This window comes from Falco peregrinus, chromosome 11 (assembly GCF_023634155.1).
Source record: "Falco peregrinus isolate bFalPer1 chromosome 11, bFalPer1.pri, whole genome shotgun sequence".
Classification (NCBI taxonomy): domain Eukaryota; kingdom Metazoa; phylum Chordata; class Aves; order Falconiformes; family Falconidae; genus Falco; species Falco peregrinus.
Window position 1 is genome coordinate 2,047,144 of NC_073731.1, and position 22,797 is coordinate 2,069,940.

At 40.5% G+C, this 22,797-nt stretch overlaps 1 protein-coding gene across 3 annotated transcripts in view; it reads right to left on the reverse strand.

Annotated features, from left to right (window-relative positions):
• Window positions 1–22,797, reverse strand: part of RTN4 (reticulon 4) — a 47,451-nt gene that overhangs the window by 23,766 nt on the left and 888 nt on the right. Inside the window, exons 2-3 of one of the 3 annotated variants that reach the window (XM_055816010.1) lie at window positions 7,127–7,183; window positions 3,840–6,290 (exon numbers count right to left, since the gene is read on the reverse strand). The exons of 1 other annotated variant lie outside the window; for it this stretch is intronic. In XM_055816010.1, coding sequence (XP_055671985.1) covers window positions 3,840–6,290; window positions 7,127–7,183 — 2,508 coding nt within the window. The remainder of the gene's footprint in view (window positions 1–3,839; window positions 6,291–7,126; window positions 7,184–22,797) is intronic. One more of the 3 variants, XM_055816011.1, reaches the window with a different exon arrangement.

Genomic DNA, 22,797 nt, shown 5'->3' on the forward strand with positions numbered 1-22,797 from the left:
CTACTCATTCAACCTCTCAAAGTACGTTTCCCACGTGGACTTCACCTTTGAATTTGCCCCCTCAAGAAAATCTGAGAAGTGTAAGTTATCAGTAATTAGCTACATTTCTATAACTCAGTTACAGAATGCCCTCCTATAGCAGGTATGAAAACAAGAGATCTGTGAAGCCCTAAGATTTAATTGGAAATGAATGTCTGCAGAGCTGGATGTTCAAAAACACTATGAAAGAGGGAGTCCCATGAAACTGCCCGCCTCAATAGTAATGATCTCAATGCCATTTTCAAATATCATAACACTGACCATGAACATACAGAGAGGTTTAATTGAAACTGCCGATGTGGTTACATTTCAGTACACAACTTTCTGCCATGGTCAGAAGTTTAGATTTCAGGGGGCTGCGCGGGGTGTTCTATAAAATACTTGGATTTTGTAATTCAATAATACGAAATCCTCCACACCCCCCAATCAAAAAAAGGTTTCTGGAGAGCATGGTTTTCTAGCCTATTTGGGGAATTAATGATGTTGATATAAAATAAGGGGTTATCAGTGAAGCAAGTACAAGAGAAGGGCCGAGATACATAATACATCTATTTAGCTTTCGATTTAAATGTACTCAGTTTAACAGCTCCGTTTCTCAAAAGCTGGGATGCAGTCTCCAGAAGGCACAGCGTGCTCAAGCTACAGCCCATTTACAAGCACTAGATGGCATCAAAGCCCTCCCCGAGGAGCACGCCGTGACATACGACTGGCGAGTCCCTGCCGCACCCTGCCGCTGCCCACCCACAGCCCACCAGCACAAGCCCTGGCACAGCTGGACGTACACCAGCCGTGGCACAGGTCAGCAGCATCTGAACTATCAGGAAACATCCAATCTGAAGTCACATCTTAATATGCACTATTTTTATGGAGATCAGAAATGTGCGTTTTGAAGTCTGGTGAGAGTACAGCAGGATTATTATCTGCTAGAAAGGCAAATACAGCACATACTGAGAAACAGAATGGCAGCGGGAGGGGGGAGAATCACTGGATCCAAGACAGTAGGAACTGCTGGTGGTGTGTGGGGATAGCTGCTGTTGAAACTGCTATAAATAGAAGCTTCTAACAAGGAGAGGCATTTCTTTATAGTTAACTACAGTTCTGAATTTGGTTTGGGGTTTAGTTTTTTTCCAGACCTGTGCAGCTATAAAGTATGAAGTCCCTGTGGTCCAATACCATTACAAAACAAAACAGGTTACCCAAGGGTCTGCCAGGCAGCTTTAAACAAACCTCATTCTACCCTGGAGGCTGTTCAAAGCTTTATGTTTGCTTTATTGGAGGGGTGGAGGTTTTTAAAAAAAAAAAGTCCACATCCTTTTCAGGGTTTGTTAGCTCCCTGCAATCCGCTGGGACTCCTGCAGTTACACTTGCAGGTACACATAAAGCATGTTGGCACTTCAGTTAGCTTTCAGAAAAACAGGACTGTTAAATTAAGGTCCTTGAATGTTAAGTGCATCAGTAAGGCAGTTCAGATTAATGTTCTAACAAGCATCAGAGTCGTACAATCACACCAACTGATTTCCAGAAGTCTTGAGGCACAGTAAAACCTATTTCAGTTCCACTGATTGGAAGACTGAAAAAAACCCACACAACAGAATTAGACTCAGAAGGCCAAACACAGGCACAGATCCATTCTTTGCCTTGTGATGAATTAACACTCCTTTCTGAGAGTGTGGAAGACAAATGTATGTATCAGTTCTTTAATGCTACTTTGAAATTGTGCATAAGTAGCGTGGTATTAAAATCAGACAACTGATTTTGTTTACAGCTTGTCCTTAGACTCTTCAAGGCAGGTCTCAGAAGTCCAGTTCTGTATTCTATAATACAGCAGAAGCAAGCAAAAAAGTAAACAGCACATATTGCTGAGAAGAATATAGGAAAAAATGCATCACATTTTTGAGTTCATATTCTATCTATTTAGCTTTAAGTGTTCCTCCACAGTAAAGCAAAAAACAAGATTAATTTTCCTTCCCAAACAACACAGCATGTCCAAAGTTAACATTGCAACTGCTTTACAGAGCAAGCACAACACACAGCAAGGCTGCAGACAGTTCCACCAGACCAGCCACGTGCCTGGCCCAGCTCCCGCCCCTCAACTAACGCCACTGCCGGACAGATGAGCGCCCTGTCCCAGCACTGTGCTGCTGGATGGGAGCACGAAGACACCATGCAACTCTCTCCTCTTCTGCTGTGGCAAATGGTTTTATGTGCAGCTTCTCTGGCAGACAGAAGAGCAGCAGCTGTGTCCTTCGCAGACCCAAAGCAAGAGTCTTTCTTCCCAAAGCAGTGATTTACCACCCCCAGTCTGCTACATCTATGCAATGACTAAATACACCTCTGCAAAGGCTTCTTGTTAAAAGAACTAAAAAGCTAGTATACCAACTGTAACGTGGGGGGGGTTGTTTGTTGGTTTGGTTTTAAGTAGTCTGATCTCTAAACAATTAACCCTTTAACATGAAGTATAGATACACAGCAGCTGTTCTCTAGGCAGTACTATATGCTGGAAGTCTGAGCGCAAGGAGAGAAGTCTTCACAGAACACAAAACACAGTGTTTTAACAATGCAGGTGTCGCTGAAATTTCACCACAAGGGAAAAGGGAAACTCTCTCCTCTCTGCCTACCTGTAGGTATAGAAGAGGCGAGACAGGACAAATAGCAACTATCATGCGAAGTTAACATTAAAACTACATCTTCTATCTTATTTTCCAAATCCTATTGCAACTGCAACAACACCCTGATGTTCCCCCTCCACACACGCCTGTTACTCCCTTCCAAAACACATTTGATGTAGAAGACGTACAATAGGAATGTAGTATTCTATGAACTGTAGACTGCAGCACCTGCAAATATACCAAACAAACGTTTGGTCTCCTGTTTAGAACAGAGTCATGCTTTCTGCAGTAGCTGTTTTTAGCAGGAACACTTCTGGTGCAAAACTCAAGTAGCAGCAGAGTGTTGCAATATCAAAAAGCAAAGTACTCCTCTAGTCTACACAAAGAGCTGGAATTTCATGAGGCATTCACTTCAGAGAACTGAATGCAACAACAGTGGTCTTACCCTTCCTGCAACCTTCCGCTACTTTAACTACAGATTATTAGAAGACAAAGTAACTACGCTGAAGTGCAAGCCCCACCTGCAAAAAGAAATGGAAGTTAGTATCTGTGCTGTGTATAAACCCATTTTAATGTTTGCAGGATACTCTTGCTTCTTAATGGCTACTTTCCTAGTAACGCCAGTACTAAGCTCCCTCACGTGCACTATTTTATTTTAAACCACTGGCCTCGATCTAATGCAAGCTGCAAGTCACGCGAGTGGAGATGCACGGGTTCTTTTCCAGACACGTACAGTAGCAGCAAGGGTACTTTCCTAAGTTTTGACATCTGATGTCTGAACTGTGTATGAAAAGAAATGCCTCTTCAAATCACATACACACAGCAGACTGAAATACCATCTTAATACATATTAAGAGCAAATTTGGAAGGCCATCTCATGCCCAGCCTGTAGACAACCACAGAAGAGCTTGCAGTGAGTAGTGACTATTTCTGATCAACAGATCACCAGCAGGAGAACTGAAGAAGAAAACAGGAGACAGTGAGTCCATCCCTGATAAACAGAAAAAAAAAAGTACTAAAGCAATCAGAATATGAAAAAGGTAAAAGTGCAGGCACTAACATTTTCTGTAAACCTTCAGCCTACATAGAGAAGTTTACAGAAAGTGACTTAAAAAGAATGCCATGACATGCTTAAGTTTAGCTAAAGAATTATGTAGATTAGTGAACTGGAAGACAGCATACACAGATTACCTGAAGATTTATTCAGCTTTGCTGAAAATACAGCAGTAGGTTTTTCCTTTTCTTTAACAGAAGCAGCTTCTCGCTCAGCTTCCTTCTCAAAAGCTTCTGGTTTTACTACACTGACTATCTCTTTTTCAGCAGGTAAAGGTGAGGTATCTGTGGCCGGTAAGGACATCATGGACACTTGAGGCACTTCTCTCTCCACCTCCTCCAAGGACTTTTTCAAGGCATTAGTATCTTCCTCAGCTTTTATTTCTACATTCTTTATAGACAGATCACAGGGTAGCTCTGGGCAAGGCAACTGCCTCTTCTCACCTTGGATTGCCTTACTGATCTCTTCACTTTCATCTTTGTGCATTACTTCTCTGTCAGTGGCTTCTGCCAAAAACTCGGGAGCAGTTTTAGGATGAGCTAACATCACAAAGTCTTCTTCCACTGGGACTGGGGAAGACTCCACGGGTGAGAGAGCTTTGTTGTCTCCTGGTTTTGGTTCTGTAGCAACAGATACATCAGCTGAATAAGCCAGAGCACCCAGCTCTTCCATTTGAAGAGGAATCTTCTCCGTCTTGGTTATTTTTGTAGGTGTTGGCTCAGATGGCAGAGCAGCAACAGTTTTGGAAGAGTCCAGTTCGGGTTGGAAAGACTCCAAATAAGGCTTGCCTGTGGCAGCTACAGAATCCACCAGTCGTTCCTCATATTCATCATCAATTACAATGTTCTCAGTTGATTTACTTTTTAAGACGAGAGATGGATCTTCACTCACTTTCTCAGTGAAGTCGGTTATCACCTGGCTGTTGAACAAGTCAGATTTTCCAAACTGTGGAGACAGCTTTTCAACATGTTCCTTGTGTTCAGGCACATCCTGAGAAGTGCATTCTGTTATTAGTGTCTTCGAATAATCTGTAAAGGATGGAGAAGTAGATTCACCAGAGGCCTTTGTTTCCTTAATTAAGTCACATGCAATAGATATATATGGAGTCTCTACATCTTCAGGACTGACCCTACTCTCATGATCTGTTTTTTTAAACGCTAATGCCTCTTTTGCTTCTTGGGCCTGTGTCAGTGGTACATTCACTGCCTCTTGGTATAAGGGAGGTTTTTCAGTCTCTTCTTTTACATTCTCATAATTAGCAATAGGAATAAATGTTTCTAATGGGGAAGCTTCAAGCTGCACAGCAGATGCTTCTGCACTGGCAGCCCCAGTGCTTAGCGGGGCTTCCATAACAATATCTGGCAGTATTGGTGACGGAGCAGCTTCCGACCCTTCAAATGAGGGACAGAGTTGTGTCACGGGTTTGAGAGTCTCTTGTACTGACTCGGAGGTTTGAACTAAATCAATCTTTGTTTCATAAGCAAGTTTTGTACATGCTGCATCATGCATTTCACTTTCATACGCTTCTTGTACTAGATCAGGAGTAAGACCTTCAGGCATATTTGCTGCAGTGTCAGATGGCACTGTTGATACATTCTCTGTTTTAGCATAGTCAGCTTCCCGACCTTCCTGCTTGCCAACTGCTGGAGCACTAAAATTATCTTGTTCTGTGCTTGTCTGAGCTTTCATTTCTGCGATTTTTTTCTCATCATCGGTTCTATTTTCTGAAGTGCCTTCCTCTAGTGGAGAAAGAGATTTGGCTTTGTTACCATCAGGACTTACAGAGGATTCCAGTTTAGTACAAGTGATGTAAGTCTGTGAGGGTTCTTTTACAGCTTCTGGGGTACTTGGGAAAGAGCGATCTTCAGTGCTGCCTTCACTCTCTCTTTCGTAATCCTTCTGCACATTCAGCTTACCTACACCATATTTCTCATCTAAACTGCTTTCTAGTTTGGCATCTATTTTACTTCCAACATCCTCTCTCACACTACTCAGTCTGTGGCTAGCACCTTTTACTTCCCATATTGGCTCAAACGGTTTGAAGTCTGCATATTCTTCACTCCTAAGAGGGTCTTCTTTCAGCGCCCCCTTTTCACCATCATCACCACCTCTGTATTTGTCTTTGTCGTAAAAGAGATCTTCCTCTGTTTTCTCAAACAAATCTTGAGGAGTTTCTGGAGACATTTTCAGCTGCTGTGCAGGCATTTTCTCCAGATTAGGTAATTCTTTAGGGCCCTCTAGCTGTGTTCCTTCCTTTGCTTGAGATAAAATGGCTGCTTCTGCTTTAGCAAATGGGGATTCTGAGTATTTCATCTCTGAAATGTCTTTTTCATTCCCCTCTGCAAGAAATGGATTTCTTGCGTTTTCCATAGTTTCTTTATAAACCTCACTTGTATTTTCTTTGTAAATGCCTCTTGCAGTTAATCCACCTGACAGTGTATCAAAGGCTGCGTGCTCTTTAAAGGGATCAGCTGAGATAGGAGAGAAGGAGGGAAGAGAAGGAGCAGTATCAAGCGGGACTGCAGTAAAATCCTCTTGACCAAGCGACTTAGTGCTACCTGGCTGCTCCTGCAAGTCCATAATTTTTTCTGTGACCATGGACAGAAAGGAAAGTTAGAGAATGCAAGTGCTCTTAAAGTCAATACAAACTTTCATGACAGGTTCACATGATGGTAGTTATTAAGAGGTTCTTCCAAGTTCTATCATAAATACTACTAGCCATTAAAACAAAGTATCAAGTTAAAGTATGTTATTCTATTTCATTTCTAGCAGAGAAGTATGCGAGAGCCTACAGAAGCAGCAACTTTATGCAGCGCAAAGGTCACAGTAAAGCTGAAGATGCCAGACAAGTGCAGAGCATCCAAGTACAGCAGGCAATATTAACAAAGTAAGAGAGGGAGAGTGGGGTGGCAAGATGAGACAGAGGGTATGTGTGTATGCTTGTGCATAAACACATGCACAAATGTGCATGCTACGAAGAAGTCTTCTTATTAAACACTTTTTTAAAAATGGGAATTTGGTAAACAGTGTAGCTAGCAAAAACCATTAAAGAAATACTACAGGTACAAATTTTACTTATCTGAAATACTGCAGAAAGTTTTACTTTCTGCTATATCAGCAAAGCAACTATGCTTTGATGTGTTAACCTGTTAATAGTATCAACTTCTCTCCTACATCAAGGGTCCAAGAATTCACAGATGGCTGTAGCTCATTTGTAAAACAGTTTACCATGTCAAGAAATGAATGTGTATTAAAATCTTGAACAGATCAACTGAAAAGTCAAAACAAAAACATGACAGAACAAAACAAAATTATTCTTGGACCCATGCTGACTTTTAGTAAAGGCAGACTACTACAAAGGGTTAATGAGATCGGGTCAGAAATGCAGGATGTATTCAGACAAAGGTGAGCAGAAAGAACTTGCCTGCAGAGGAGTGCATCAGAGGCGCAGATGTAGCAGGAAGAGCAAAAAGGGTCTCATCTGAAAAACAAACAAATAACCTCAGCAGAAATAAAGGGCTAGGTTGAAAAGAGGAGAAAGCACGCAAGTAGTCGGTTCCCAGTAAATCAAATAAATATATAGCCAACCTCTACACCCACAGAGAACCACAGAACTAGATACAAGCCAGGTAATTTGAAAGAGACAACGCTCAGATCTCTCCATTTATAATGGGATCTTTACTGAGGCAGCTCAGGGATCTCCACCCTCCAAGCCAGCGACCAATCTTAAAGTTAGACACACCATAGTAGCTGCTCTTTATTTTCATTCTCCAAACTTAGGCTACCGAGCAGCTACAGTGTCTCTAGCACCAAAAAAAAAACCCCACAGTTGCCATTGACAATGTTACACTGCTCTTCATCAGCTCACTTTGTCAGAGGGTCTACTAACACCAGCTTAACAGCAGCCATAAGGAGACTCAACCAAAATTTGTGAAATGTTAAAATGACTGAACTAAGCTTTGAAAACTTCCCACAGAGCACTGATCCGGCATGCTGATACTGACTAAACCGAGAACAGTAACTGACACTACTATTTGCTTTATGTTTACGTCTTTTACTATTTTTATTGTCTTATAATGTAGAGAAGTTTCCAAATGAAGGCATTATTTTTAAAGCCTTCTCTGGCATGACCCAAGGAGCATATTTTGCTTTGCTGAATTTGTTTTAATTCTGATATTTCACAAAGACAATCCCAGTTCCCCAATTTCAACTTGAAGAACTAAGTAAACATAAGGAAGGACACCCTGCTTCCAAGCTAAGGAAGTCACTCCCTTTCACTAATGCACAATGGTGAGAAGAGTTTCATATTGCGCATTATCTTAAGTAAAAGCATACAACCATGACATTTTTACTAAACTGCATAAAGCATGTAATGAAAAACCACTCTAGAAGCAGCAATACCAGCAGTTGTGAGCAACCAGGCAAATCAAAAACAGTCCTTCTCTGGATTTCTGTGTCAGCAACAGTATTTTTCCCAGGTCCACCGTAGCCTGTTGGCATTATTGTGTTCATGTAAAAACAGTAGCATTTAGATAAATATATTTCATTCTGAAGAGTGCATCAAATTTTCAAATTAAGGCTGTTAAAGAATATTTGCAATTTACGTCAATTGTATTATCAGACTGTAAAACTATATTAAAGCATTGCAATTAGATTTTGAATTTCCAGTACAGACATCAATAATCTTTAGTTTTGCTATTTGCCTGGACAAAATCAAGTACTGAAAAAATTAAGAACTTGGGGTTTTATTAAAACCAAAGAAAAACAGAAGCAATTGATTTAAAAGATGAAAGGCAAGTAGTAAGAAATATAGCAGACACAGCAGCACATACATAATAATCAAGTAAAGCAAGGCATTAAGGTAATTTTTGGTTTGGCACTGAGCCATGACTTTCTGCAAAAGCAATGCCACTTCAAGATACTCATGACCTGTCTGTCTTACTCAAGTTAATCCCACCAGCAGGTTTCAAAAACATCAAGTCTCCTCACAACCTATGTTTCCTGTCACAACAAACGGTGGGTTGGTTTTGTTTTGCAGAACATTGTTATCTTCAAGTGATATTTATAATCCACAGAACACAGCAAGATACAAGAAAACTAAGTAATGAAGGTGGAGCGTAGGACTCTGTATTTAGAAGCTTCCTAAACTCCTGCCGGGGCCAAAGGGATTTCTGTTCAGTTTTCTAGAAATAACGTTTTCCTATTAAGGACCACACAGAGAGAAACCTCAATTCCAAATTTAGAACACATTAAAGCAGCGTTGCAGTTCAATGGTGGCAAAAGCTTTTAAGGACAAAAACCCAAAAACCACACTGGAGGACAACTGATCAATAAGTGACATTTAAGTCACAGAACTGCAATGTGCATCCATACACTGCCAAGTATCATCACATTCCCTTTATTTCAGCAGATGCTCAACTCTGCATGCCCTGGCTCGCTGGGATCCCTTCTGCAAGCAGACCACTTGCATGGGGCCCACCGCCCCACAAGACAAGTTAGCAAGTCACCTGGTCTGGAGAGCAAAACAAGGGGCTTCAGTAAGAATGGAGCCTGGGGTTCCATTCCAGTCTCCAGTCCAGTCCAGAGAGCTGCTCTGCCTTCCTTAAATGAGGCTTTTGGCAGTAACACCAGAGTTTTTTCTTCAGTTCCCAGTGTGCCTGGTCCATCAAGGATTACTGCTGAGCTTCATATTTTAGACTAGCAAGCCTTCGGGTTTGCACCAAGCAGCAGCACACTCTCCTTCCCTCTCAATGTTAGGCCCAGGTGGACCAAGGAAGCACCGTCTCCCACCACAAATGCAGAACCGTCCCCCTCTATGTGTGCACTGGATGCTGATCCTGCTGAAATACCAAATCACTTGGTGGTCAAATGGAATAGTATTGCCCACATACTCCATGCTTGAGCCAGTGTCAATCTATCACCTCAACTCTTACCCACCTGTGGCACACTGCCCTCGGAGCACTGCGCACAGATACCAGGTCCAAAGCCTCAAGGGACCCATGATATGGCAGTCCACCAGGAAGCTGGTAACAGAGGCTGCAGGCTGAGGAGTAGCCTCGCTCTCACCTCCTCCGAGTCATGTCACAGCAGCATAACCTTTATTTGCTGGAAGGGGCCTACACTTTGGAGTGGAGAAGGGAGAAAAAGCAGGCTGCACCTGATGAGACCAGCTTGCGCAGCATGAAGACAGACACCCCTGACAGCCCAACAGAAAAGAATCTCACAGGGAAACCAAGAACAAGTCAATGAATTGGAAGGGCCAAAAAAGCAGACATAAAAGAAGGGCAAAGAAAGAATACGGAGTCCACTGGGGTAAGGAGATTAAGCTGAAAATGCACAAGTCCCTGAAGGTGCAGTACTATTTATGCCCGAAGACCAAGCGCAATCTGTAACCAAAATTCTAGACTTAATCTATTTAACACTTCCGAACCTCAGAGAGAGAGGTTTCAGTTTCTGGTGAGGAACACTGGTTTTAGGAGCATGGGCACTGGTTTTTCAGTGCTCCATTACGACAGCACAGTGCAGAAACTCCTCAGGTTTGCCTTCCATTTACTCAACACAGAAACATACAACAGCTATGCCAGTCACTGAATTCCCAGGTTCTCTTAATGGGAGGATATTATGCCCACACCCAAATTTTATTTTCCACATCTAGCTGGAGTGTGAAAAGAGATTACATAAAAGCAGTATTTCCTAACCAGCAAGGAGAACCACCCACTTGCCCTCCACCCACATCAGAATGGCACTTCTACTGCTGAAAGGAAGATACCAGGTCCTTTCCCTGCTGTAGGCCCTATATGACAACTCCAGCCAAGGAGGGATAACAGAGTAGGACCTCTATAACTTCCACATCAGCATGATTGCTAACTGAACCAACCATTCTCTTCAGATCGTCATTCAAATGCCATGGTGAAAGGAATGGCATTTCCTTTCCTTGTCATTCTTTCCACCAATGACACTTACACTGAAAAATCCTTTCCTCCAGTGTTACATGTAGAAACCTTTCAGAAACAGAACTCTGTGCTTCAGTAGACAAGAGAAAAAAACCACATCATGTATCAGCCTGTCACCTGGCATACAGTAAGGCTGCCCAGGCTCAAAAGCATACCACAGGGAAGGTGCAAGCCACTCCAGCCAATACTTGCATAACCCTCTAGAGAACTGGCCGCCTCTTCCCACCCTTCACTCAAGTGGTAGCACTGGTAACAGCTGACCACAAGTGTAGTAAGTTTTGTAATAAAGTACTATGTTTATCAGAATAACTTCATTTGTTAGAGAAGCTCACAGAAGATAAATCACTGAGGGTGGCTTTTCCTATTTGCATATTAATGGCAGAAATAAGGCAATTGAAACAAAGTAGTAGTACACTACTACTAGAACCAAGTAAAAAAAAATCAGAATAGACCAAGCTCTAAGGAAGATTATTTTCAAGTAAAGGTACATATTCAAAACTCCTTTCTTGATCCATGAAGCAGGCCTTTGTTACAGCAAAGCTTCACCCAAAGATACAAAGAAATCTAAGCAAAGCAGTCTCCGGATTTTATGAATCATAACAAAAAAAAATCAGTAAGATGAACTGCTCAATTATTGTTTCCATCAGAAGACAGATTTTGTTTCATGAAATATAGAATGAGACCTCAAAATGAACACTAAATCTCCAGGAGAAAAGTCTTTACTCCAAATTTCATCTGTCAAAAATCCATAATGGTGCAGGTTAGTAACTTACCCTCAGCATTACCATTACAATAAAGGCAGATGACCTATTTGTGAATGGCATTACTATCATATTAGTTACTGAAGTAGTCCAGTTGGTGGGTTTTAGAGAGAACTTTATAGACCAACTCAACCTTGCTCAGGTGATTTTACACCATTCAGTAAAATACTAGTAGTATATTCAAACATATACACCCACACATCACCAAATCGGTAACCGCATGACTGCTGTTTGCCTAAAGAGAGAAAGTTAACAATTTTGCTCACTAGCACATACTTGCCTGGCTTTTTTTTTTTTCCCCTCAAGCCACATATACAAACATATTCCCCTAATGTGAAATGAATAGCATTTATGAAACAACAAAACAAAGTGAAACACAAAGTGATTCATTCTGATTTCATTCCTACTTTTTTTTAGCCAAAACCATTCTGCAAATTTTACCTTGGCTTTCACAACATAAAATTTTCACAAAATAAGAATTCCCTCAAAAGAAAAAAAATCCACCCACAAGCAACCCTGTACCTTCTCCTTTCATTAGCATGATCTTTCATACTTTAAAGCTTTGTATTATGGTTTCAGCTAAAAGGTAAGTTCCACTAATAAGAAATAGATCTCAAAGTTTTTTTGTTTAAAAATCAGCTGGCACCATCACAACAAAGAGATATCATTTTAAACTCTCATTTTAGTTTTTGCCAATTGCCCACTACCTGGTGTTGTTGCAAGATACTGATATTACCAGCATAAAACTTTAAATTTAATATCAAAATTTTGGATAAAAAGCAGAGAAATAAATGGAGAGAGATTTTTTGGACAACTAAGAAAGAGAAAGTAAAGTTAGTGGCAAAGGTTTCCAGAGAAAAAGAGAAGAATGCTTAAAACTAAAAACTAGCAAACTGACAATTCCAAGAAAAGCAATTTATTTAAAAAAAAAAAAAAAAGCGCCTTTTTTTTCCCCCCTTCTTCCCCCCAAAACACACTTGCAAACAGAAAGCAGAGGACTTAAGTCTACTCATAGAAAATAATTCAGCAAGAATGTGTTCTACACCCCATTGCTGGATTTTTGGTCCAGCTGCTCTCACATGTGACTCCTCCTAAGCATCTGCAGCAGGTCTGTGATAAGGTAGGTTTATTAATATGATACTCCATTTTTTAATGTGTGAGCTCAGCATTAAAAAAACCAAACTAAAATATTTTATTTTCTACATATAAACACCAAGTAAACTTAATCTTGATGCACAGTTTAGGTTTGGTAGGAGACTATATTAGGCTGCTAGATGGCAGTTTCGATATTCAGAAAATAAAAAACATTTCCTGGATTAGTTTGCTGGAGAACGTATGCTATTCTTAAAACAAAAGAGAAAAAAACAGTTGGCAAGAATACAGTTTTTAAGAAGCTACTTCACCTTTAGAAAGCTACTTCACGTTTAGAAAATTAGCAAAATGCCTAACACACAACACAGGAACTGCTTTTATCTTACAGGAGCTACCACAATGGGACACTGATTGCGAAGGGCCTCTCTTGTTAACATTTAATATTGCCAAATATTTAACAATGAAAGAAAACCAGGAAAAATTAATACTCAAACGAATGGCATATCTGTGACATGACTCACAGCAGCGTAAAAGTTACATTTGTGGCAATCCCTCTAGGGCAGATTACAAAATTCTTCAACCCACCCAGTTGTTATTTGCCCATAATGAAGGCTGCCCCAAGCAGCATTTCTGATCTCAAACTAGTATCTAAGCAATAAACACATATGTAGTACCGTGAAGTTTTACACTTTTACTAAAGAACTACAAACACCTCAAAAGGCTTCTTCAGACCCATGCAGTACCCTCACACTTCATAACCACAGGGAGGAACTGCCATGGGGTTTTTATCCTGCATGTGTTGATGTCAAATTATATACAAGCAAGTTGTTAAGTCTTGGCATGAAATGTCAGATGACACATGTGGTCATTTAAAAGTTAAATTAAATTATTTCAAGGGAAGTTAAGTTCTTGGATGCCTAATTTCCTACTGTAGCAGGAAACAAGGGCACGTAACTTCACAAGAATTTCCTGAGAAAAGCTGCTGCCTACACAAACTCCATTGAAATCATATACTGGTATGATGCAATTGTTCTAAATTCAGTATTTCACCAAATATTTAAGCCATTCAAGGTTAAGAACACTAACTGTTAATAGCATCCTTTCACATCGTTAGATCAGGCTGCAAAGCCACAGCAAATAATGAGGTTTTCTCATCTGGCTCCTTTTAGCTATACATGCACGTTCATAAAGAGAAGTTTCCAGTTTAGGAAACCCTGCTTGTAAACTACTTTGAAATCTTTGAGGAAAGTATACAAGCTGCTGCAGAAGATGGAGACTGCTGAAGATTAAGTGAAAAAAGGAGCTCCATTTTTAACATCTTGAGGGTATCACACCTAGGATCACAAAAGGATCCAGGAGTTTTGATTATTAACAGGGGCAGCTGTAGGTCACCTCAGGTCTTCATGGAAATTACTGCAAAGTGGTTTTACACATCCCTTGCAGAGCGAGTTCCACCAAACTGCACAGGAGAGTTCTCAGTTAATGTGATTTGAGATAAAGAAAACCAACCCCAAACAAGCATTTCAAACAATGCTTGCTGCTTTAAATATTCTGTTCAGGGAAAAACTAGTCTCCAGAATGAAGCAAGTATTTTCTTACTCTCTAAACAGAAACCTATAACCAAACTGGTTTAAGTAAGGTTTTGTGGGGTTTTTTTTCAATATTATTTATATGGCCCAACTTGCAACAACTTTTCCTTTTTTGGAAAAATTACACTTGAGGCAAGTGGCCCAGCAATGAAGATACTCTGCATCATACAATGGCAGCACTAAGGTATACGCCATTTCATCTTCCTCTGATCAGCTAACAGAGGGAGAAGAAAGACCCACCCACTTCCCCTGCAACACCCAACTGCCAACCAAAGCCAGAACAGATGGACAAGGAAGATATGTCAACTCTGGCTCTGTTGCAATTCTTTCTGCTACAATTCCCAAATCACCAAAATAAGTACCCACTATAAGGATGTTTTTAAAGGGCCATTAAATACTTCTGACACGTAACTGCCAGCCTCACCTCACTCTTTCAAACAAACATTTTGATCAATAACGCTATGGACAGGATCCAAGCAGCATTTCAGAAGATGGTTCTACAATGCCACTTCCTATTAAAAGTCCCTCATCCATATGGGTGTTGCTGTATCTCCTCAGAGCAGGGGCGGAATTTTGCATGCCATGTTTTGTTATTAAAAGTAAACAAGTCACACAGGTCAGCTCCAAAGAAACTTTTCGTTATTCTTGTAAGTATAGCAAGAGAACAGGGAATTCTCAGGAATAGGATGCACATACCTATGACAGACCAGCAATCCAGTGGCTCATCATGAGTAAAATTAAATCCTCTGAAGAATGAAGATAAACCATTTGGCTTCTGAGCATAAACTAAGCTCACAGACAATTAAAGTGACACACAGGACAAGAAACGCCACATAGATTAACTGTGCCTTCTCCCCCCAATTTATCAACTGACCTCACCACATAAATTCTGCCTTCTTTTAGAGTCAGCATCAGGTGGTGGGTAAATAACTCACTTTAATAAAGTCAGGTGGACACAATAATCAACTACAACTGTTCACAGCCCACCTGATGGCTGGAAATACCCACTTCACAATCACAACTACATTTAAATCACAAATACATTTACTAGCAAAGCTTGGAATGAATTTAGAACAATCTCAGATGCGAACATTCACAGATCCAGCGTTTACAGTCACCAATTTAGATTGTTTCCTTCTGCTTCTTTCTCTTTAATATATTAAAATAATCTAGCCAACTGCAAACACCTGTCCAGCTAGACATGGCTTCAAAGATATGTATTCTGTCTTTGGCAATATTTGTAACCAAAAATATACCATGTAATTCCTCTAAAAACTAAATTAACTCTTCCTTAAGACCCAGACTCTTTAACCACATTTTGAAATAAACAGAAATCTGAGTTCTGGCAGTGCCATAAAGCAGAAAAATACAATAATTACCCCAGAACTTAATCAAAGGCATGAGGTCTAAAGAGCCATGCAAATCCCATCATTATGCAGACATTATCCAATTTAATTTTACAGATTAAACCAATCATAAGATTCCCTTTCACCGATTTGTACAGATGGAATTTTTCCCTGCTTTCCCCATAATTAAACAAATTAAGCAGTATTTAGATTAGCAACTTTATCATTGCAGAAGAATATATTTATTAGCTCAATTAATCTTTAAAGAATGGAGAACAGATGCTGCAAGATTTCTTTTAGCATCTATTCCCAAGACATTACCTTGTGTGACAAGCCTCTGATATAAGAGCTTACAGTCTGCAAAATAAAAACAAATCGATGCATAAGATATCTTCAGGTCAAAAGAGGGAACATGGACATTCATTAGAGGATTCATTATAGCCACTAGCATTTGTATAAGACTATCTTTACATGAAATGGATAAGGGAGTGGGAAGATTGCACACACTGTCCTGATGTCCTCCTCATCAATAAAGATGACCAGGTATCAAGCAGCACTGCAGTAAGATTTTGACCAATACAGGTTTTAGCTATCCACTTTTTTTGTTTGTTTTAAGTTTTTAAGTTTTTGTTTTAAAATTTAAGTTTTAAGTTTTTGTCACTTAGACACAATCCACATAAGAAAATAAGTTTTCTGGTGTATCTGATTATGTGATCTTTTAAAGAAAATGTGGGCTTAAAACACTGAAAATTCATGCCCTTGCCCCAGGAACAGCATTTCTCAAGCTGAAGATGAAGAAAAGCAGCAACTTTTCTTCCACCACTACCACATACATTTTGCTACTTCCTCCAGATCTTGCTTGTGCCTTTCAGTTCTGCAGCTACAACCTGCTTTTGAAGGCCTCACACATGCTCTTTCATTTGTTTTACTTGGCATTCATTTCCTTATGAAACACAAAGGACAGAGAAGGATAGGCATTAAGGAATTTCACCTTCTGTCAGAAAAGAGGGAACAGCAGAGTTAAAAAAAAAAAAAAAAAAAGACACAAACCAGTAACAACTGCTTAAGTACTAAAATTTTGACATTAGACCAAAAGCATCCAATAAACTCAAACACTTTTAATTGACAACAGAAAAGTTTATATTTATCTCAGTCTTGTCTTATTTAAAGACATCTTAATTAACATATTCTTCAGAGCCGATGAAGTTGATGACATGATTACTGCGTTCATTAAAAAGCTGCAAGCAGAAGTTCACAGTACATGCTGAAGACACAAAGCAAGCCTTCCAGCAAAACCAGCGAGGGTCACACTGGTATTCCTAACACTTCTACATGTCAGAGGAGGGGGCACAGAAGTATTCTTCATACATCAGAAAGTAATAAAGGAGACAAACCCATTAAAAACCACAGGTAAAGGTAACAGCAATAATTTAAAAACATCTGTAACTTAAAATCTTTGTTTTGACAGCTACAGTTAGCAGCAGATTGATTATTTCCATTTGAAAGAAAAAACATTCTACTGAGATAATTTGATTTTCTCAGATTTTGGGAATATTAGTAACCCCATTATTTTTATTGTAATAGTTCTCATTGATGGAAATACCAATTTAAAAAAAGCTATCCACCAAACTTACGTCATATTGCTGTAGTCCAGTGACGTCAGTGCTAGTTGTACTGTGCTTCCCTAAAAACTGTCTTAAAAACTGGAAAACGCTATGCAGTGTTTTCAAAGCATAGCAGGAGTAATTTCTATTTTAGATCACAAAAGAAGAAACAAACAAAAAAAAGCCACATGAAAACACACTCAACTATTCTACTCAGAATGGGTCTCACACTTTACTATTTTTTACCAGGCACAAATAGCTTTTTTTCTTTCATTTCTAATGCAGCTTGATAGTTACACCATTTTCCTCCTACTTCATGCATAAGCATTTCTGAGTATCTCAGGACAACTCATCTGTAAACTATACGCTGCTTTACATTTTCTAGCCAGCAGAAGATCAAGAACTATTTCCTTGCTTGTACAGTATCTAGAACCCAAAGGACAACCATACATTTCTGATTTTTTGCATGCGAGTTTCATAGTTACTATAGTAACATGCCAGCTCAATTCAAAGTATTAACAGAAAACAAAGAAACATAACTCAAAGACACCAAGACATGCCTCAATTTGTGGGTTAACTGTCCTTTGTTATTCTAACACCTTCCTAGCTCACAAATCCAGACCGATCTAGTAAGAGTCACCAAGCAGTTGGGTGTGGCAAAATGGACTTTTAAACAGGCAGTCAAAGCCAGTAACCTCCCTCAAAATCAGGTGGCAAGCAGCAAAGCCCCCACAGAATTCTAACAGGATGGAAAAAATCAATCTCCAGGGTTAGAAGAATGATGCCTATATGCCTTCTGCTAAGTAGCCAGGCTCCCACACCGAGTGCTCTCCAAAATCCTCATCTTCCCCATCCTGAGCACTGGAAGAAGAAGAAGGAAAAGCAAAGCAAACATCCTCACGATACACCAACCAGAAAGTTACACTAGAAAAATGCATCACAAATTACTGAAATAACAAGATGCATCTGCAAGCCACTTAGAAACCACGTTTTTCCAGTCACTAATCTACGTTTAAGATTGTCTTTTCACCATGCTGAATGCCAACAACCACAGCTTATTTCTCTCCTCGTGAGCTGCCAAGTTTGAGTCTCTTGACCTTAGGCCTTTCTATTCCAACCGCCACACATTTCTAACCCATCTGCAGATCAGCTGTTGCAAAAGAACTTGACGCTTTCCTAGCAACATTGTACTAGTCAGCAGGAGAGAACCACTGACCAGGAGACTTAAACTTTGTCCTCAACTTGTTAGCAGCTATCTGTGAGATAAGAGATTCAGTGCTCACCAGGTGGTGATGCAACAGAACGGACAAAATTGTGTAGACATGCCACAAACTTCCTTAAGTACAGATAGGAAGGAAGGGAAATAAAGGGCAAACAAATAGTAGTTCTTCACTGTCTCCTAACTTGTGGTTTGTAGGATTTCATCGCCAAGAGGAAAACTCCCAATGCAATTCAAAACTTCCCTGAGGGCTACATCATTATATAGTAGGTGGAAGCTGTGTGGTTTTTCCTGGAAAGCAAGTCAAAGATATACACCAAAGCAAATATACTATCAAACTTGGCTGGACTACCCTTGCACATACTTCTGGTTAACAGAATAGATAGATGTTTGGCTTTAGAAACTCTTACACCAGCTGAAATACAAAAGCAGGCCCCACTGTGCTAGACATTGCACACGCACATGACACCAAACAAATAAAAACCAAAAACAAATAAAAACCAAAAACAAATAAAAACCAAAAACAAATAAAAACCAAAAACAAATAAAAACCAAAAACAAATAAAAACCAAAAACAAATAAAAACCAAAAACAAATAAAAACCAAAAACAAATAAAAACCAAAAACAAATAAAAACCAAAAACAAATAAAAACCAAAAACAAATAAAAACCAAAAACAAATAAAAACCAAAAACAAATAAAAACCAAAAACAAATAAAAACCAAAAACAAATAAAAACCAAAAACAAATAAAAACCAAAAACAAATAAAAACCAAAAACAAATAAAAACCAAAAACAAATAAAAACCAAAAACAAATAGCCATCTCTAGGTGAGCCAACTCACCTAGATGAGAACATGAAATATGAAAATGAAGTTACTAGCTTCACTATACCAGTCAAATTGCTGGTTACTCTCCTCCTTATATGTCACTATAATGGAAACTATGTAATAGAAATAAAAAAAAAAAAAAATCACAGTCTACCTTTGATATACCTAGGTCATAACCATGTCCGTTACAGCTTTACTGACTACACTTGGGCAGAGAAAAGGTCTTGCACCTCAAGGAAACACTGAATATCACTGAAGATCAGTGGGAATATATTTTAATAAATCAAAGTCACCAGTGGCAGTATTCAAGGACAGCTATATTTTTTGCAAGTTGTGCTGCATTCCATCCTTAAAAAGATAAAAAAAACCTGAGAAGCATATATGCTGCTTCAGAATTTGTATAAAATGCACACTACAGGATCCGCATCTTCCCACTGCAGGATAAAAGGTACAGTCTCTAAGAGTAAGCAGAAGTGTGCATAGATCAGTCTGTATAATCACCACCTACTGAGGGTGAACTCTTAATACGGAGCAGCTTGCATGCTCCTGGTACAGCTTGGGGCATCCCTGCTGACCTCTGCTTGACAGTCTGGCACATAAACAATCTGTTCATGAAACCTCCCTCCTCAATGTTGATGAATTAAAACCAGGCCCTATAAAACTAAATGGAAAAACAAGATTAATTAATAAACATTTGCGTATGTATTGAACCGTGGCCGAGTTGCAGGCAACTGACACACAAGGAAATGTAGTTATTCACTTTGGATGCTGGTCTGTGGGCAGTCTGGTGTATTTAGTAGATGGGTTACTTGTAAGTGTGGTTTTAACTTCAAAACACAGTAGTTTCTTCCAGGAAAGTGATACGTGACCTTCCTTTAAAAGCGGGATCTAGTACTGCTAGGATTTAGGGCTTTAAAGATGGCAGGCGTTATCTTCTCATCATTTACTGGTTAATCTTACTTTGGACAGCTAGCAAAGAAAAAAAAAAAAGTGCATTACTTTTACCACGTAACACTACCTCAAATTTACTCTTCTTTGCACTGCATACAAATTTAGGTAATCGTAACATCTTAGTAGTAATCTCTCAAGAAGAACTGCAGGTTTTGCTACCCACATAACTGTACGTAGCAAAAAAACAGAAAGCATGCAGGGGAGCATAAGTTTTACTTTAGTCCTTGTTTTCTTCTCCAGCAAATATTTGTATTAGCTCTTAAGAGGATAGGCTGCTGATACACAGCCAGAGACTTGGGTTAGATATAGTTATGCGACAGTCTCTTACAACGATAATACTGAATACTCCTAAGTACACAACCAACAGAAATTACAAAGATAAACTGCTTAAAACATGTTCAGGTATATTAAATAATATATTTTAATGGGCCATCAAGTCGTCCAGACGTTTCCTCTATCGTTATACTGACAAAAAACAGCACCATGGCCTACTGTTGCAAATAAAATAATCCCTACTATTCTTTGCATACTGGCTATAGGCAATACTGCTTTCTTCTTCTCTTGGAGATAGAATTTCAAAGTTATTTGCTTCAAATTCTCACTAAATCAAAGCCTTAGATTTTAAGTATGAAGAGAATGGAATATTTTCAGGTTTTCTAGAATATGAACTCCAACTCTGTGTTGTATTTTAAACTCAACAAACAGAGCTGAAAGTGAATGAAACCGTAACACTCCAGAAGAGAGGGAACCATCCCAGCCACGTGACTATCCGTACCACAGTCACTGTGCCACAAATTGTGGGCATCAAATTGATTTTGCCAATTCCACAGCAAAACTAAAAGTGAATTAGTTTGAACCCAACTTAAATATTTTGATTGAGAGAGTTCTGCATCTAGCAGCTGGTGTTAAAACTAAAAAATATTTGATGTTTAAATAAATACTTGACAACTTGAAACCAAGTACTCCTGTCATGAGAGGACCAAGGCATTGGTGGCGTAACTAGACAATGCTTTTATAAAAATAATTTGTTCTAGTAGTTTCAAGTACTTAAGACATAGCCTCCAATATTCCAACCCATCGTTAGATGGGCATTATGTGTTACAACACATTGTCTTGGGAAACCAGGCCTCCCAGAGACTCCAGTCAGAGCTCTAAATTAATCATCACTGATGAATTGAAGTCACTCTTCAACACCATCTCAGCTACACTATCCAGTTCTCACACAGATAAGTCTCTAATAAGAATTACTGTGCTTTTTGCCTAACACTTCAGGGGTCAGAGAGTAGAAAAAAAAAAAAAATCAGCTCTAGAAATCACAATTTTATCCCTACTTTTCAAAGCAACAGCAAGATTTGGTTGATCCTATTCCTTCCATTCTGTTTTGTTCCAGTCACACCTTCCAGAGCTCCATTCAAAGAACCTGCCTCAAAAAAAAAAAAATCTGTTAACCCATCATATAGGATCCCTCCCCTTAAGTCCTTTGCGAGCTTTTGTCATCATCTGTCCTCCAGACTGGGGAGGGAATTCTCCTCAGCGTACTGCTATAGAGAGAGCCACCAGAAGAACAAAAAAAAGTAGGCTTCATGAAAGACAAGAGCACAACTGACCACAAAGTCCTATTGCATATGGAAATAAAAATGCATCGTGAAACTGCCCCCCAACAAAATTGAATTCAGGTTTAACAACAGGCCTTTTTTGTTATTGTTCCAGATGCTTTTCTAGAGTAAGTCTTGAGAATCATGCCCACTCATACCATGACATCAAATTAGTACTGAAATCCTGCATCTTTTAAAACCTATACAACGTAGCAATATGACAACAGCACAATGAAGACAAGAATGCACCATCACGATGATAAGGCGCTTCGATTTGCTCATTTTCGCTGTTTTAATAGCCTCGAGTTAGCTCTTGTATTCTGGACTAAGCAAAAGCAGAGCCAAGGCACAATCACAGTCCCCATGCAACACATTAGTCATGCCGGGTCAGCTATCAGACCTTGCAAGAAGGGGTCTGGCAGCAGCACCAGCAATTGTTGGGGGTGGGGTGGTGTGACACGCCCTCCACTACGGCAGCTCTGCACTCCGGAGGACCCCGGCCCGCAGGGGTGACCCCCTCCGAGCAGCCCCGGCTGACAGCTGTGGCTACCTGCAGCCACCCAGCAGGCATCTGCAGGGCCGGAGGCTGGTTATTTTCCTGCCACACCTACGGCAGCCTCTACGCCTTTTGTGCTTCCATACGCACTTCACTAGTTTACGCTCCCTTTTGGGCCTTACGATTCATTGTCTGTACCCGGAGAGCAGCGCTCCCCACACCGGCCCGCCGGCCCAAGGCCTGCCGCCCGCGCCAGGCCCGCAGAGACGCCCATCCCCTCACCTTCCGCCCGGCTCCCGGCCTCCGTGAGGCGGGCTCAGGGAAGGAGGGCGCGCTGCTCCCCGATTCCTCTCCTTGCCCCTCCCAGCGAGGTGACTCGCTTAAAATGAGTAAGATTAAAAGCAGCTGTCTCCCTCCCCCCCTCACGCTCCCCCAGCCGCCGCAGGGCCGCCCGTCGCCCCCACACACGGGGCCGCGCCACGGGCGCCGCCTGCCCGGGACGACGCGCCAGGGGGTCGGGGAAGCTGCCGCCGCGGGCAGGTTTCGCGCCAGGGGAAGCAGCGGCCGCTACCTCAGGCGCTGCCCCGCGACGCGGCCGTTGCCAGGCGGCGGCGGCCTCGCCCCCGGGAGGCCCATGTGCGAGGCGGCGCTCCCCCCCTC